Raw genomic sequence first — 13,080 nt, 5'->3', positions numbered from 1 at the left:
TACGGCTCATTGACAAAAAGAATTGGTGTTGCATAAAGAGGATTGAGGGCCCTAAGAGATTTTGAGTGAGAAATACACCCCCTACTGCTTGTGCTCAGTGAGAGCAAAAAGGAAATCAGGCTGCCTGCCAGGTGCTCAAGTCAGATAGCCTACAAGGGTACTGTCGCGGAGCCGGGAGGAGGGTAGTGGCCCCTAGAGGCACCAGGTCGCAGGTTGAGCCCACCTGCTGCTCCCTGTTGGAACTTCCCAGCTCAGAGATGGTGTTCGAGATGGGAATGGCAGAACCCCAAGGGCGTGTCCAGCGAAAAGGGCTTGGTTGCAGGCTGCCTCTGGTTCTCAGGTTCAGATGGTCTTGCCTGGTGGAGGGGACATAGCTCTGCCTTCACATCGGTGGGTCCCTTCCAGCCTGGCCAGGTGGCTCAATGGCTGGACAGTTCGATAGGCTGGCTGAGGTCTGACTGCAGTTGGGTTCTGGGTATACCATGCTTGACTCTTGGGCAGGCACTTTTCCAGAGTCAGTCTTGCGTGGATTTAGTCACCTGGAAATCTGGGCTGGTGGTCCTGAATGGCTTGTGGAACAGCTGTTGGTTGTTGGGTGGGCGCGTGGTGCCCACCTCTGTGAACTGTCTTTGGATGCTTCTCCCCCCAAATCCTTATCTTTTCCATCTGAAACAGTCCCTTTTGTCATTCATTCCTGAAGGAAGATCCTTGCTCAATGCAATTCATGTAAACTAACAGGACATTCATTAAAGACGTTTGCCAGACTCACAGTGGGTTCGGCCCATTGACTCAAAGTGGTGGAGGTGGATATGGAGATTGAGTTTCCTGGGAGATTTTGAGGAAACACCCCTCTTTGTAGGCAGCGAGGTGGTCTTTTCATGAGCGAGCTGTGTGTATTCCTGTAAACGCTCCCTGAGAGTGCTCCCCGCAGTTCCTTCCGTATAGTTTTCCATCTGATCCTCTCCCTCCTGCTGTTCACTCCGAGGATTGTACCATTGCTAAAACCAGGTCATGAAAACTAAGGGCCGATTAATTTAGAGCCAGTTACCTGGCATGACGTGGGTTTTTGTTGACTCTCTTAAAGAAGGGGTGTTGGATAGCGAGGATTGAGGGTCCTGGGACATTTTGAGAGAGAACTGTCCCCTCTTGTGCTCCCTGAGAAGAAAAAGAAATCAGGCTGTCAGGTGCTCAGCTCAAGGTCAGACCCAGTGTACGATCACGGAGTAAAGAGAACGGGTTCTGGGTGGGTGTTAGGGGACCAGCTGCTAGAGCGCAGCCCAGCACCCGCAGAGCCCATCAGAGGCTCCAGTTCCACGCAGCCCTGGCCGTTGTTCAGGAGGCGGAGGGAGGGCTCTGGGTGGTTCTTAGAGGGAACGGACGTTAGAGGGCGCCAGAGCGCAGGTTGCCCACCTGCTGCTCCGTGTTGGCACTTCTGAGCTCAGAGATGGGGTTCAAGCTGGGACTGACGGAACGTCAAGAACCAGCAGAGCGAGGAGAGCTTGGTTGCAGCACTCTGGCTCTCAGGTTCAAGTGGCCTCACCTGATGGAGGGGACATAGTTCTGCCCTCACATTTGCGGGTCCGGATGGGGAGCCCAGTGGCTGAGGTCTGACTGCCACTTGATGCTCCAGAGGCATAACTCTGGACCCGGAGATACCAGGCTTGCGTCTTGAGTGTGCGTTTTTCCTCAGTCAGGCTTGCATAGTTTTTGACATCTGGCAGTCCGGGCACGTGGTCCTGAATGGTTTGTGTGAAAGTAGTGGTCTTTTGGTGGCCCAAAGGGTCACACCTCGTGCCCAGCAGATCACACCTGCTGCTCTGCGTTGGCACTTTCAGGCTCAGAGATGGGTAAGATGGGTATGACATTGGCTTGTGGAACCCCGAGGACGTGCCCAGTGATCAGGCGTTGGTTATAGGCAGCCTCCAAACCGCCAGTACCAATCGCCTGGCCTGAAAGAAGGGACATAGTTTCTCCCCACCTTTGAGTCCCATCCAGACTGGTCAGGGAGCCCGGTGGGCGGACACTCTGATGGGCTGTTCGAAGTCTAACGGCCTTTTGATTCTCCAGAGGCAGAACTCTGTACCCAGAAATACCTGGCTTGAATCTTGGGCATGTGGTTTCCAGAATCAGGCCTGCATGGGGTTTGGGATCTGGAAACCTGGGCTGGTGGTGAATGGATTGTGTGAAGGTGGTGGCCCTTTGATGGCACACACTGTGCATCCCTGTAAACTAATCTCTGGAGAGTTCTCTCCAGGGTTCCTTATTTTTTTTCCATCCAAGCCTTTCCCTCCCGTTGTTCACCCCTGAGGGAAGTACCATTGCTAAAACCAGGTCACAGAAGTTAAAAGGGGGTGATTAATTTAAAGCCAGTTACCTGACACAAAGTGGGTTGGTTGATTGATTTAAAGTGGTGGTGTTGGATCGGGAGGATTGAGAGCCCTGGGGAGCTTTGAGAGAGCAGGGCACCCTCCCTTAAGATAGTTCCTGTGTTCACTGTAAGAGGAAATAGGGAAAGAGGCCGTCAGGTGCTCAGTTTAAGTTCAGCCGCATTGTATGGTCAGGAAGTAAAGAGAAAGGGTTCTGAGCCACTGGCCGCTAGTGGGCGCCGTAGCGAAGGTTGAGCCCACCTGCTGCTCTGTGTTGGCACGTCCAAGCTCAGAGAAGGAGTTCTAGATCAGAACAGAGGAACTGCAGGAACTCAGACAGCAAGGGGAAGTTGGATGCAGGCCATAACTGACTCTCAGGCTCCAATGGCCTCACCTGATAGAGGGGAAATCGTTCTGCCTTCACATCTGTGCGCCACTTTCAAACTGTTGGGTACCCCAGTAGCCAGACAATTTCATAGGCTGTCTAAGGCTTGACTCCCATTTGATTCTCAGGAGGCAGAACTCTGGACCCACACATACCAGGCCTGAATCTTGGACCTGCAGTTTTCTAGAATGAGGCTTGCATGGGTTTTGGCACCTGGAAAGGTGGGCTGGTGGCCATGAATGGTGTGTGTGGCCTGCTCTGCACATTCCTTTGAACTGTCTCTGGAGATTTCTTCCCCTCGGTCCTTGTGTTTTTTGTTTGTTTGTTTTTCCATCTTAGACTCTCTCTTCTGACCTTTACCCCTGAGGGAAGATCCTTAGCTAAATCCAGTTCATGTAAATTAGTGGGGGTGATTAATTTAAAAACCATTATCTGAATTATAGTGGGTTCAGCTGGTTGACTTAAAGTCAGTTGTGTTGGATATGGAGGATTGAGTTTCCTGGGACACTTTTACAGAGAAATACTCACTTTTGTAAGGCAGTTGATTGTGCTTAGTGGGAGAGGAGAAGCTAAATCGGGCTGTCAGGTCCTCAAGTCAAGTTCAGCCCTCCTGTATGATCAGGGAAGCAGGAGAAAGGGCTCTGAGTTGTCATTAGAGGAAACGGCCGCTAGAGGGCGAGGAAGTGCCGGCGGAGCCTCACCTCATAGAGGGGACATAGTTCTGCCTTCCCATCTGTGGTTCACTTCCAGACCGGTTGGGTAGCTCAGTGGCTAGACAGTTTGGCAGGCTGTTAGAGATCTGACTGCCGTGTGACTGTCCAGAGGCAGAACTGTGGATCCAGATATACCAGGCTTGATCGGGCATGCAGTTTTCAAGAAGCAGGCTTGCATGTATTTTGACATCTGGAAATCTAGGCTAAGGGTCCTAAAAGGTTTGTGTCAAACAGGTGGTCCTTTGGCAGGTACACTGTACGCATCCCTGTGAACTCTCTCTAAAAAGTTCTCCCCAAAGTCCCTTACTTCTTTCTCTCCTGTTTTCTCACTCCTGAGAGAAGTACCTTAGCTAAATCCAGGTCAGGAAAATGAAAGGGGCTGATTAATTAAAGCCGGTTAATGGACATGAAGTGAGTTCAATTCATTAACTAAAAGTAGCAGTGTTGAATAGAGAGGAGCGAGTGCCCGGGGAGACTTTGAGGAAGAAATGACCCCCTCTCTAAGGCAGTTGATTATGCGTATTGGAGAAGAGGAAAGAAAATCAGGTTGTCAGGAGCTCAAGTTCAGCGCAGCTGTGTGATTTGTTCAGGAGACAGGAGGAAGGGCTCTGAGTTGTTGTTGGCGGGCATGGCCACTGGAGGGCACCAGAGCGCTGGCAGAGCCTACCTGCTGCTCTGTTCTGGCACTTTCAGTGTCTGAGCTGGGACATGAGAGTGGGATAGCAAAGCCCCAAGGGCGTTCCAGGTGAGGAAGGGTTGGTGACAGGCTGACTCTCTAGTCCAAATTCCAGACTGGCTGCATGGTCCAATGGCAGGACATTTTGACAGGCTGCCTGGGGTCGGACAGCGGTTGGAGTCTCCACAGGCAGAACTCTGGACGCAGAAACACCTGTCTAGAATCTTGGGCATGCAGTTTTCCAGAATCAGACTTGCGTGAGGTGTGACATCTGGTAACCCTATGGGGGTCGTGAATGGGTTGTGTAAAGCGGTGGTCCCCTGGGGGCTCACTGTGCCCACCCCCGTGAACTATCTGTGGGGAGTTCTCCCCAGAGTTCCTTATTTTTTCCATCTGATCCTCTCCCTCCTGTTGTTCACCCCTGAGGGAAGTACAGTAGCTAAAACCAGGTCAAGAAAATTAAGAGGAGGGCTGGCTGATGTCAAGCCCGGTACCCGCCTTGCCGTGGGCTCGGCTGATTGACCTGAAGAAGTGGATTGGATAAGAAGGATTGAGTGCCCTCGGAGACTTCGGGGGAGAGATACGCTCTGCTGTAAGGCAGTTGCTTTGGTCAGTGGGAGAGGAAGATGGGGATGGGACTGCCAGGTGCTCGAGTTCAGCCCGTGTTTGTGCAGAGGAGCAGGAGGAAGCATCGTGGTTGTTGTTGGTAGAACGGCGGCTTGAGGGCGATGCAGTGCTGGCAGAGCCTCCCTGCTGCTCTGAGTTGGCACTTTGGGGCTCAGAGATGGGGTTCGAGATGGGATTGGGGAACCCGAAGGACGTGTCAAGCAGGTGGGGCTGGTTACAGGCTGCCTCTGCCTCTGGAAGAAATCGCCTGGCCTGATACAGGGAGATCCTTCTGAGGTCACCTTTATGGGTCATGTTCAGCCTGGTCGGGAGCCCAGTGGCCAACACTTCATGGGCTCTCTGGGGACTTTTGATTCTCTAGAGGCAGAACTCTGGACTCAGATTCTAACTGACTTGAATCTTGGGCATCCAGTTTTTCAGAATCGGGCTTGTGTTTGGTTTGGCATCTGGACCTCTGGGCCGATGGTCGTGAACAGATTGGGTGAACATGGTGTCTTTCGGCGAGCTCACTGTGCCCATCCCTGTGAACAGTCTCTGGAGAGTTCTTCCCAACCCTCCTTATTCTTGTTCCGTCTGAACCTGTCCATCCTGTGGTTCAGTCCCAAGGGAAGTGCCATTGCTAAGCCCAGTCATGAAAATTAAAAGAGGGCTGAGTAATTTAAAGCCGACTATCGACATGAAGTGGGTTGACCTACAGGAGTGGTACTGGATAGGAAGGGTTGAGTGCCCTGGGGGACTTTGGGAGACAAACACACCCTCTGTGAGGCAGTTGCAGGTACTCAGGGTGAGAGGAAGAAGGATTCAGGCTCCCAGATTCTCAAGCCTAGTTCAGCCCCAGTGTATGTTAAGAGAGTCGGGAGGAAGGGTTCTTGGTTGTCGTGAGAGGGAACAGCAGCTTGAAAGTGCTGGATCTCAGGTTGAGCCCAACTGCTGCACCCGTTGGCATGTCCCTGCTCAGAGGAGGGGTTCATAACTGGAATGACAGAACCACAAGGACGTGCCTGGTGAGGAGGGGTTGTGTCCAGGCCCCTCTGACTTTCAGGTTCAGTTGGCCTCACCTGATGGTGGGGACATAGTTCTGCCTTCAGGTCTGTGTGCCTTCGTGGCCCACTGGCTGGACAGTTTGGCAGGCTGAGGTCTGACTGCCAGCTGATTCTTGAGAGGCAGAACTCTGAACGTGGATATCCCTGGCTTGGGCATCTTGTTTTTCAGAATCAGGCTTGTGTGCGTTTTGGCCTCTGGAAAGCTGGGCTGTGGCGGTGCATGGAGTGTGTAACGTCTGTGGTCCTTTGGTGGCCACCGTACTCATTCCTGTGAACCATCCATGGTGGGTCCTCACCCCAGATCCTTATTTTTCCATCTCGGCCTCTCCCTTCCATTCCCCACCCCTGAGAGAAGAATCTGAGCTAAATCCAGTTCGTGTATAAAGACAGGCGGGGGCAGGCTGATGAAAGACTTAAGCAGCTGTACTGGGTTTGGCTGATGGATTTAAATAGTGGAGTTGTGTGTGGAGGACTGAGTTTCCTTCCAACTCTGGGAGAGAAATAACCCTTTGGTAAAGAACCTGATTCTGCTTTAGTGGGAGAGGAGAAAGGAGATCAGGCTGTCAGGTGCTCAGGTCAAGGTCAGACCCAGTGAACGATCGGGGAGTCAGGAGGAGGGGCTCTGAGCTGTTAGAGGGAAGGCCACCCAAGGGCACCTGAGCGCCAGCAGAGCCCACCTGCTGCTCTGTGTTTGCGCTCGACTCGGCGGGCTCAGAGATGGGCCGCAGAGTGGGCTGGCGGAGCCCCGGCGAGGCGTGTTGGTCATGGGCTGCCTTTGACTCTCCAGACCCAATCGCCTCACCTGATAGAGGGGACAGTAGTTCTGACCTCACCCCCCCCCCCCCGGGTCACTTTCACACTGGTCATGTAGCCCAAGGGCCAGACACTTTGATGGGCTGTCTGGGGTCTGATAGCCTTTCTTTCCGTTCTTCAGAGGAGCAAATCTGGACCGAGAAGTACCTGACTTGAGATTTCCACATGCGAGATTCCAGAGTCAGGCTTGTGTGGGGTTTGGCATCCGAAAATCTGGGCGGTGGTCATGAATGAATCGTATAAATTGGTAGTCCTTCGGTGGTCAGGCTGCGCGCATCCCTGGGAACTATCTCTGGAGAGGTTTCCTTATTAAGGAAGAAGAATTTCCTTATTCTTGTTCCATCTGAGCCTGTGGTACCTGTTGTTTACCTGAGGGAATTACCTTGGGTGAAACAAGCTCAAGAAAATTAAGAGGGGGCCGATTAAAGCCTGTTACCTGACATGAAGTGGCTTTGGCTTATTGAGTTAAAGAAGTGGGGTTGAGGAGTGCCTGTCGTGGCTCAGCAGTGACGAACCCAACTAGGATCCATGAGGACACAGGCTCCATCCCTGGCCTCGCTCAGTGGGTTAAGGATCCAGCGTTGCCGTGAGCTGTGGTGTAGGTTGCAGATGCAAATTGGATCCTGCGTTGCTGTAACTGTGGGCATAGGCCCACAGCTGCTGCTCTGATTCGACCCCTAGCCTAGGAACTTCCATATGCTCAGGGTGAGGCTCTAAAAAGAAAAAAAAAAAAAGAAAGAAAAAAAAAAGTTGAAGGATTGAAGAGCGCTCCCTCCAAATCTTTTATTTCTTTCATCTGTGCCTATATCGTCTGTCCTTCACCCCTGAGGAATGAACTTAAGCTAGATCAAGTTCACGTACATAAATGAGGAGCTGATTAAAGACTTTTCATGACTCATAATGGGTTCAGCTGATAGACTTACAGTACTGGTATTGAATATGTAGGATTGAGTTTACTGGGAGACTTTGAGAAATAAATACCACCTTTCGGTAAAGCAGTTGCATGTGCTCAGAGGGAGAGGAAAAAGGAATCAGGTTCCCTTGAGTCAGATTCAACCACAGTGTAGGATCAGGTCCTAGGGAGGAAGGCTTCTGAGTGGTTGTTAGAGGGAAGGGCCGCTAGAGGGCGCCAGAGCGTAGGTTGAGCCCAAACGGGGCTCCGTGTTGGCCTTTCCAAGCTCGGAGATGTGGTTGGAGATGGGAATGCGAGATCCCCAAGGTCGTGCGTCCTGAGGTCTGGTTGGTTACAGGCTGCCTCTGACTCTCAGGTTCAAATGTCCGCGCCTGATGGAGGGAACACGGTTCTGCATCCCCATCTGTGGGTCACTTCCAGACTGGGAGAATTAGCCCAGTAGCTGGACACATTGATAGGCTGCCTGGGGTCTGATAGCCTTTTGATTTTCCAGAAGCATGACTCTGAACCCGTCAATACCTGGCTTGAATTCAGTCTTCCATAATCATGCTTGTGGGGGTTTGGCCTCTAGAACTCGGGACTACAGATTTGAATAGAGAATGTGTGAAAGTGGAAGTTCTTTGATGGCACACGGCTTCCTTCCCTGTGAACTCTCTCTGGAACCTTTCCCGCCAAGTTCCTTATTTGTGTTCGTCTGAGCCTCTCTTTTCTGTTCTTCATGCCTAAGGGAAGTAATTTAGCTAAAACAAGGTCAAGAAAGTGACGAGGGGACCGGCCGAGTAATCTAAAGCCACTTAGCTGACTTGAAGAGGGTTTGGCTGATTGACTTAAAGTAGTGGTGTTAGATAAGAAGGACTGAGTGCCCTGGGAGTCTTCGAGAGAGAAATACACTCCTCAATAAGGCACGCACTTGTGCTCAGAGGGAGAGGAAAAAGGAAATCAGGCTGCCAGGTGCTCAAATCAAAATTTAGTCACTATTTGCTCGGGGGAATAGGAAGGAAGGGTTCTGAGTTGCAGTTAGAGAGAATGGCCACTAGAGGGCACCCGAGCACAGGTTGAGCCCAGCAGCTGCTCTGTGGGTCAGTCCAAGCTCAGAGATGGGGTTCAAGAGGGAAATGGTGGAACCCCAAGGATCCCAGCAAGAAGGGGCTGGTTATAGGCCGACACTAACTGTAGGTTCAAATGGCCTCACCTGGAATTCCCATCATGGCTCAGCGGAAATGAATCCAACTAGGAACCATGAGGTTGCAGGTTCCATCCCTGGCCTCACTCAGTGAGTTAAGGATCCTCCGTTGCTGTGGCTGTGGTATATGCCAGCAGTGTAGCTCCGATTCGACCCCTAGCCTGGGAACCTCCATATGCCGCAGGTGCAGCCCTGAAAAGCAAAAAAAAAAAAAAAATTAATAATAATAATAATAATAATAATGGCCTTACCTGATGGAGGGGACATAGTTTTGCCTTCACATCTGGGGGTTACTTCCACTGGTTGGGCAGACCAGTGGCCAGTTTGATAGGCTGTCTGAGGTCTGCCTGCCATTTGATACTTCAAAGGCAGAAGTCTGGATCTGGATATACCCATCCTGAGTATGTGGCAGGCACTTTTCCAGAATCTGGCTTGTGTGGATTTAGTCATCTGGAAAGCTGGGCTGGTGCTGTGCAAAAGCTAAGGCCCTTTGGTGCACATGCAGTCCCCATCCCTCAGAACTATCTCTGCAGAGTTCTCCCCTTAAATACTGATCCCCGCCCCCCCATCTGAGCATCTCCTATCTGTCCTTCACCCCTGAGGGAAGAACCTCAGCTAAATCCAGTTCATGTAAAGTAAGGGGGTGCTTATTAATTTAGAAAGGTTTTCTGCCATATAGCACTGGGAACTCTGATGGAACATGTAATGTGAGAAAAAAGAATGTATACATGTAAATAATAATTACAGAAAAGGTTTTCTTTTAGTGGGTTCAGCTGATTGACTTAAAATAGTGATGTTGGATATGGAGGATTAAGTTTTGGGGGAGCCTTTGGAAGAGACATGGCCCCATTTGTAAGTGATTGTGTTTAGTGGAAGAGGGTAAGTCAAATCCGGCTGTCAGGTGCTCAGATCATGTTGAGCCCCAGTGTATGGTCAGTGAGTCAGATGGAAGGGCTCTGAGTTGTGCTTAGAGGAAACAGCCTCTAGAGGGCGACACAGTGCTGGCAGAGCCCATTGACCGGTCTGCGTTGGCGCTTGCCGACTTGGAGGTGGGGTTAGAATGGTGGAACCCCAAAGACGTGCCCAGTGAGAAGGGGTCAGGTAGAGGCTGCCTCTGACCCTTCGGTCCAATGTGTCTTGCTTGATGGAGGGGACACATTTCTGCTGTCACCTCTACGGGTCCCTTTCAGACTTGTTAGACAGCCCAGAGTCTAAACACTCTGACAGACCTTCTGGAGTCTGACAGCCTTTGGACGCTCCAGAGGCTGAACTCAGGACCCAGGAAACCCTGGCTTGACTACGGGGCAGGCAGTTTTCCAGAATCAGGTTTGCGTGGGATTTGGCATCTGGAAATCTGGGCTGGTGGCCGTGAATGGATTGTGAAAACGGTCATCCTTTGGTGGTCAGGCTGTGCCCGTCCTGTGAGTTGCTCTGGAGAATTGTCAGCAAAGTTTCTCATTTTGTTCCATCTGAGCCTCTCCCTCTTGTTCACCCCCGAGGAGAGTTCCCTTGCTAAAACTGGTTCCTTCTTCTTCAATCTTTTGGAAAAGTTTAAGCAGGATGGATATAATTTCTTCATTGTATGTTTGGTTGAATTCGCTTGTGAAGCCGTCTGGTCCTGGGATTTTGTCAATAGGGAGTTTTATTTTAAATTACATGATCAGTTTCATTACCAGTGATCGATCTATTCAAATTAACCATTTCTTTCTTTCTCTCTGTCTTTTTTTTTTTTTTCTTTTGATCGGTCTATTCAGATTAACTGTTTCTTCTTTTTACAGCTGCATATGTAGCATACAGAAGTTCCTGGGCCAGGGATTGAATTAGCACTGCAGTTGGGGCTTCTGCCACAGCCACAGCAACACTGGATCCCAGCCGTGTCTTTGAGCTACACCACAGCTCACGGCAACACCGGATCCTTAACCCACTGAGTGAGGCCAGGGATTGAACACGCAACCTCATGGTTCCTGGTCGGATTCATTTCTGCTGCACCACGACAGGAACCCCTCTCCCCTCTGATCTTTATGATTTCCTTCCTTCTGCTGTGAACTCTCACCAAGGTTTTATTCTTCTTTTTCTAATTATTTTAGGTGGTAGGTTAGGTTGTTTATTTGAGGAAGGTATGTATCGCTATGAACTTCATTCTAAGAACTGCTTTTGTGCCATCCAGTAGATTTTGTATGGTTGTGGGTTTTCATTTTTGTTTGTCTCAAGGTATTTTTTAATTTCTTCATTGACCTATTGGCTTTTTTTTTTTTTTTTTTTTTGCTTTTTAGGGCCACACCTGTGGTATATGGAGGTTCCCAGGCTAGGGGTCCATGTGGAGCTACAGCTGCTGGCCTATGCCACAGCCACAGCAACAAGAGATCCGAGCCGCGTCTGCCACCTACACCACAGCCACAGCAACGCCAGATCCTTAACCCACTGAGCAAGGCCAGGGACCTAACGCGCAACCTTATGGTTCCTAGTCAGATTTGTTAACCACTGAGCCATGATGAGAACTCCTAGGAAACCTATTTTTGATCCCTGGAATCTCTTAATATTTCCCTTTTATCCTTTGAAAATTTGACTAAGATGCATGTATATTTACCGTTCCTTTTTTCGTTGGTACCGTTAGTGTTTTAAGGGTTCTTCCAGATGGTTTCCTTCCTCTTGGAACATTTTTTTTTACTTTCCCATTTCCATTCTCTGTTTTAAATTAATTTTTCACAAGGGCCTGTTCTTCTCCACAACACATTTATGAAGTCTCTTATTTTATCATCCTTTGAAATTACAGAATTATTAAGTTTCTCTTCCATACTAACATACTTTTTAAATGAATGAAATAGCCTTTTGAGGAGTTCCCGTCGTGGTGCAGTGGTTAACGAATCCGACTAGGAACCAGGAGGTTGCGGGTTCGGTCCCTGCCCTTGCTCAGTGGGTTAAGGATCCAGCGTTGCCGTGAGCTGTGGTGTAGGTTGCAGACGCGGCTCGGATCCCACGTTGCTGTGGCTCTGGTGTAGGCCGGTGGCTACAGCTCCGATTCAACCCCTAGCCTGGGAACCTCCATATGCTGCGGGAGCGGCCCAAGAAATAGCAACAAAAACAACAACAACAAGAACAAGAACAACAACAACAACAAAAAAAGCCTTTTGAATTCCTTAGAGGACATTAATTAGTCTCTTTAAAATTTGTATTCTTTAGTAAACTCTGTTGCTTTTTTTCAGATGCTAGTTCTTTATATTTTATAACCTTCATCGTGTTAATTTTCCTCACCTCTTAGGAGATGCTCGATGGTGGGTCTCTCTCTTGACCAATCCCCAGTCTGAGCCTTAGAATGAGGTTCGGGTTTCTGTAGGCGCTTCCTGTGATTTGAGGAGGCCAGGGATGAGTTCGGGGGAGCACACCTCAGCGCGTCTCTCTCTGTGTAGGGTGCTCTCTCCCCAGGGGATCACTGCTTAGCACCTGTACCTGCGAGCAGGGCCGTCCTCCGGCGAACTCCCACTTTGTTCCTCGCACAAGCATTTCCCCAGTTCCTTCCACACCCTTGTCGTAGAAGTTATTTATGCCACCTCGTGTTCCATCCCTACGTCTGCTGGTTTCATTTTAATGTAACATTTCTCAGTATAATATCATTCACATTTGGAAGTGGTCCCGTTAGGACAAAGGTGAGTGGTCCCTGCACAGGATCCAGTCTCAGCAGATGCTTTGCTTCATTGGGTTGAACTCAGCTGTTTATTGGCTCATCCTGGCGGATGGGCCCAAGAATGGCATCACTCCGCAGCCTGCTCCTCACTTGCTCATCTCTCCTGAATTCACTGTCTTGACACACTTATTTCTGCTAACAAAACAAATCCTCTGGCAGGATATCTTTTAGGTCCGTTTCTCTCTTCTAAGGCAGTTGGTTTGCCTTCTGACCAATACTGACTGCCCAGTAGTTCTGAGGCTTGGAAGAACTTGCGTGGTGCAAAGTCAGAAAGAAGCCCAGTGTGGCTAGAATACAGTGAGCGTGGCGGGGTGTCCTGAGAGGTGGGATTGGAGAGGTAGGCAGGGGCCAGATGAGGCAGGACCTCGAAGGGCTGGCCAAGGACTTTGAATTTCACTCTGAGTGCAAAAGCCTTCTTACCCGACATGTCACAGCTCCTCTTCCCAGTTGGCAGTGGAGCTGAGGACCTCTGGGGACCTCCTGTAGGAGGCACCCTGCTGCCTGCAGTGGGCGGCCGACCCAGACCCTGCCTGCTCAGCTAGTGCTCTCACCAACCTTTGTTCTGTTGCTTTTTTATTTCAGAGGTCGTGTTTTCATCTTACCCTGGATTTTCAACCTCAGAGGTAGGAACTGCCTATTTTGTATTGGTGTCCTTGAGTTAAAACATTAATTTTAATAA

The 13,080-nt window shown here is 50.1% G+C and overlaps 1 protein-coding gene across 5 annotated transcripts in view; it reads left to right on the top strand.

The window, feature by feature from the left end:
* The window catches only part of XRRA1 (X-ray radiation resistance associated 1), a 108,861-nt gene that overhangs the window by 58,788 nt on the left and 36,993 nt on the right, over positions 1 to 13,080 (top strand). For all 5 annotated transcript variants that reach the window (XR_007130689.1, XM_047752139.1, XM_047752138.1 and 2 more), the window contains one exon: positions 12,984 to 13,024. Coding sequence is in view for 4 of the 5 variants with exons in the window: in XM_047752139.1 (XP_047608095.1) it covers positions 12,984 to 13,024 (41 nt within the window). In the remaining variant the exon portion in view is untranslated. The remainder of the gene's footprint in view (positions 1 to 12,983; positions 13,025 to 13,080) is intronic.

This window comes from Phacochoerus africanus, chromosome 11 (assembly GCF_016906955.1).
Source record: "Phacochoerus africanus isolate WHEZ1 chromosome 11, ROS_Pafr_v1, whole genome shotgun sequence".
Taxonomy (NCBI): Eukaryota; Metazoa; Chordata; class Mammalia; order Artiodactyla; family Suidae; genus Phacochoerus; species Phacochoerus africanus.
The sequence above is the reverse complement of the archived record's forward strand: the minus strand, read 5'-3'. Positions and strand labels throughout refer to the sequence as shown.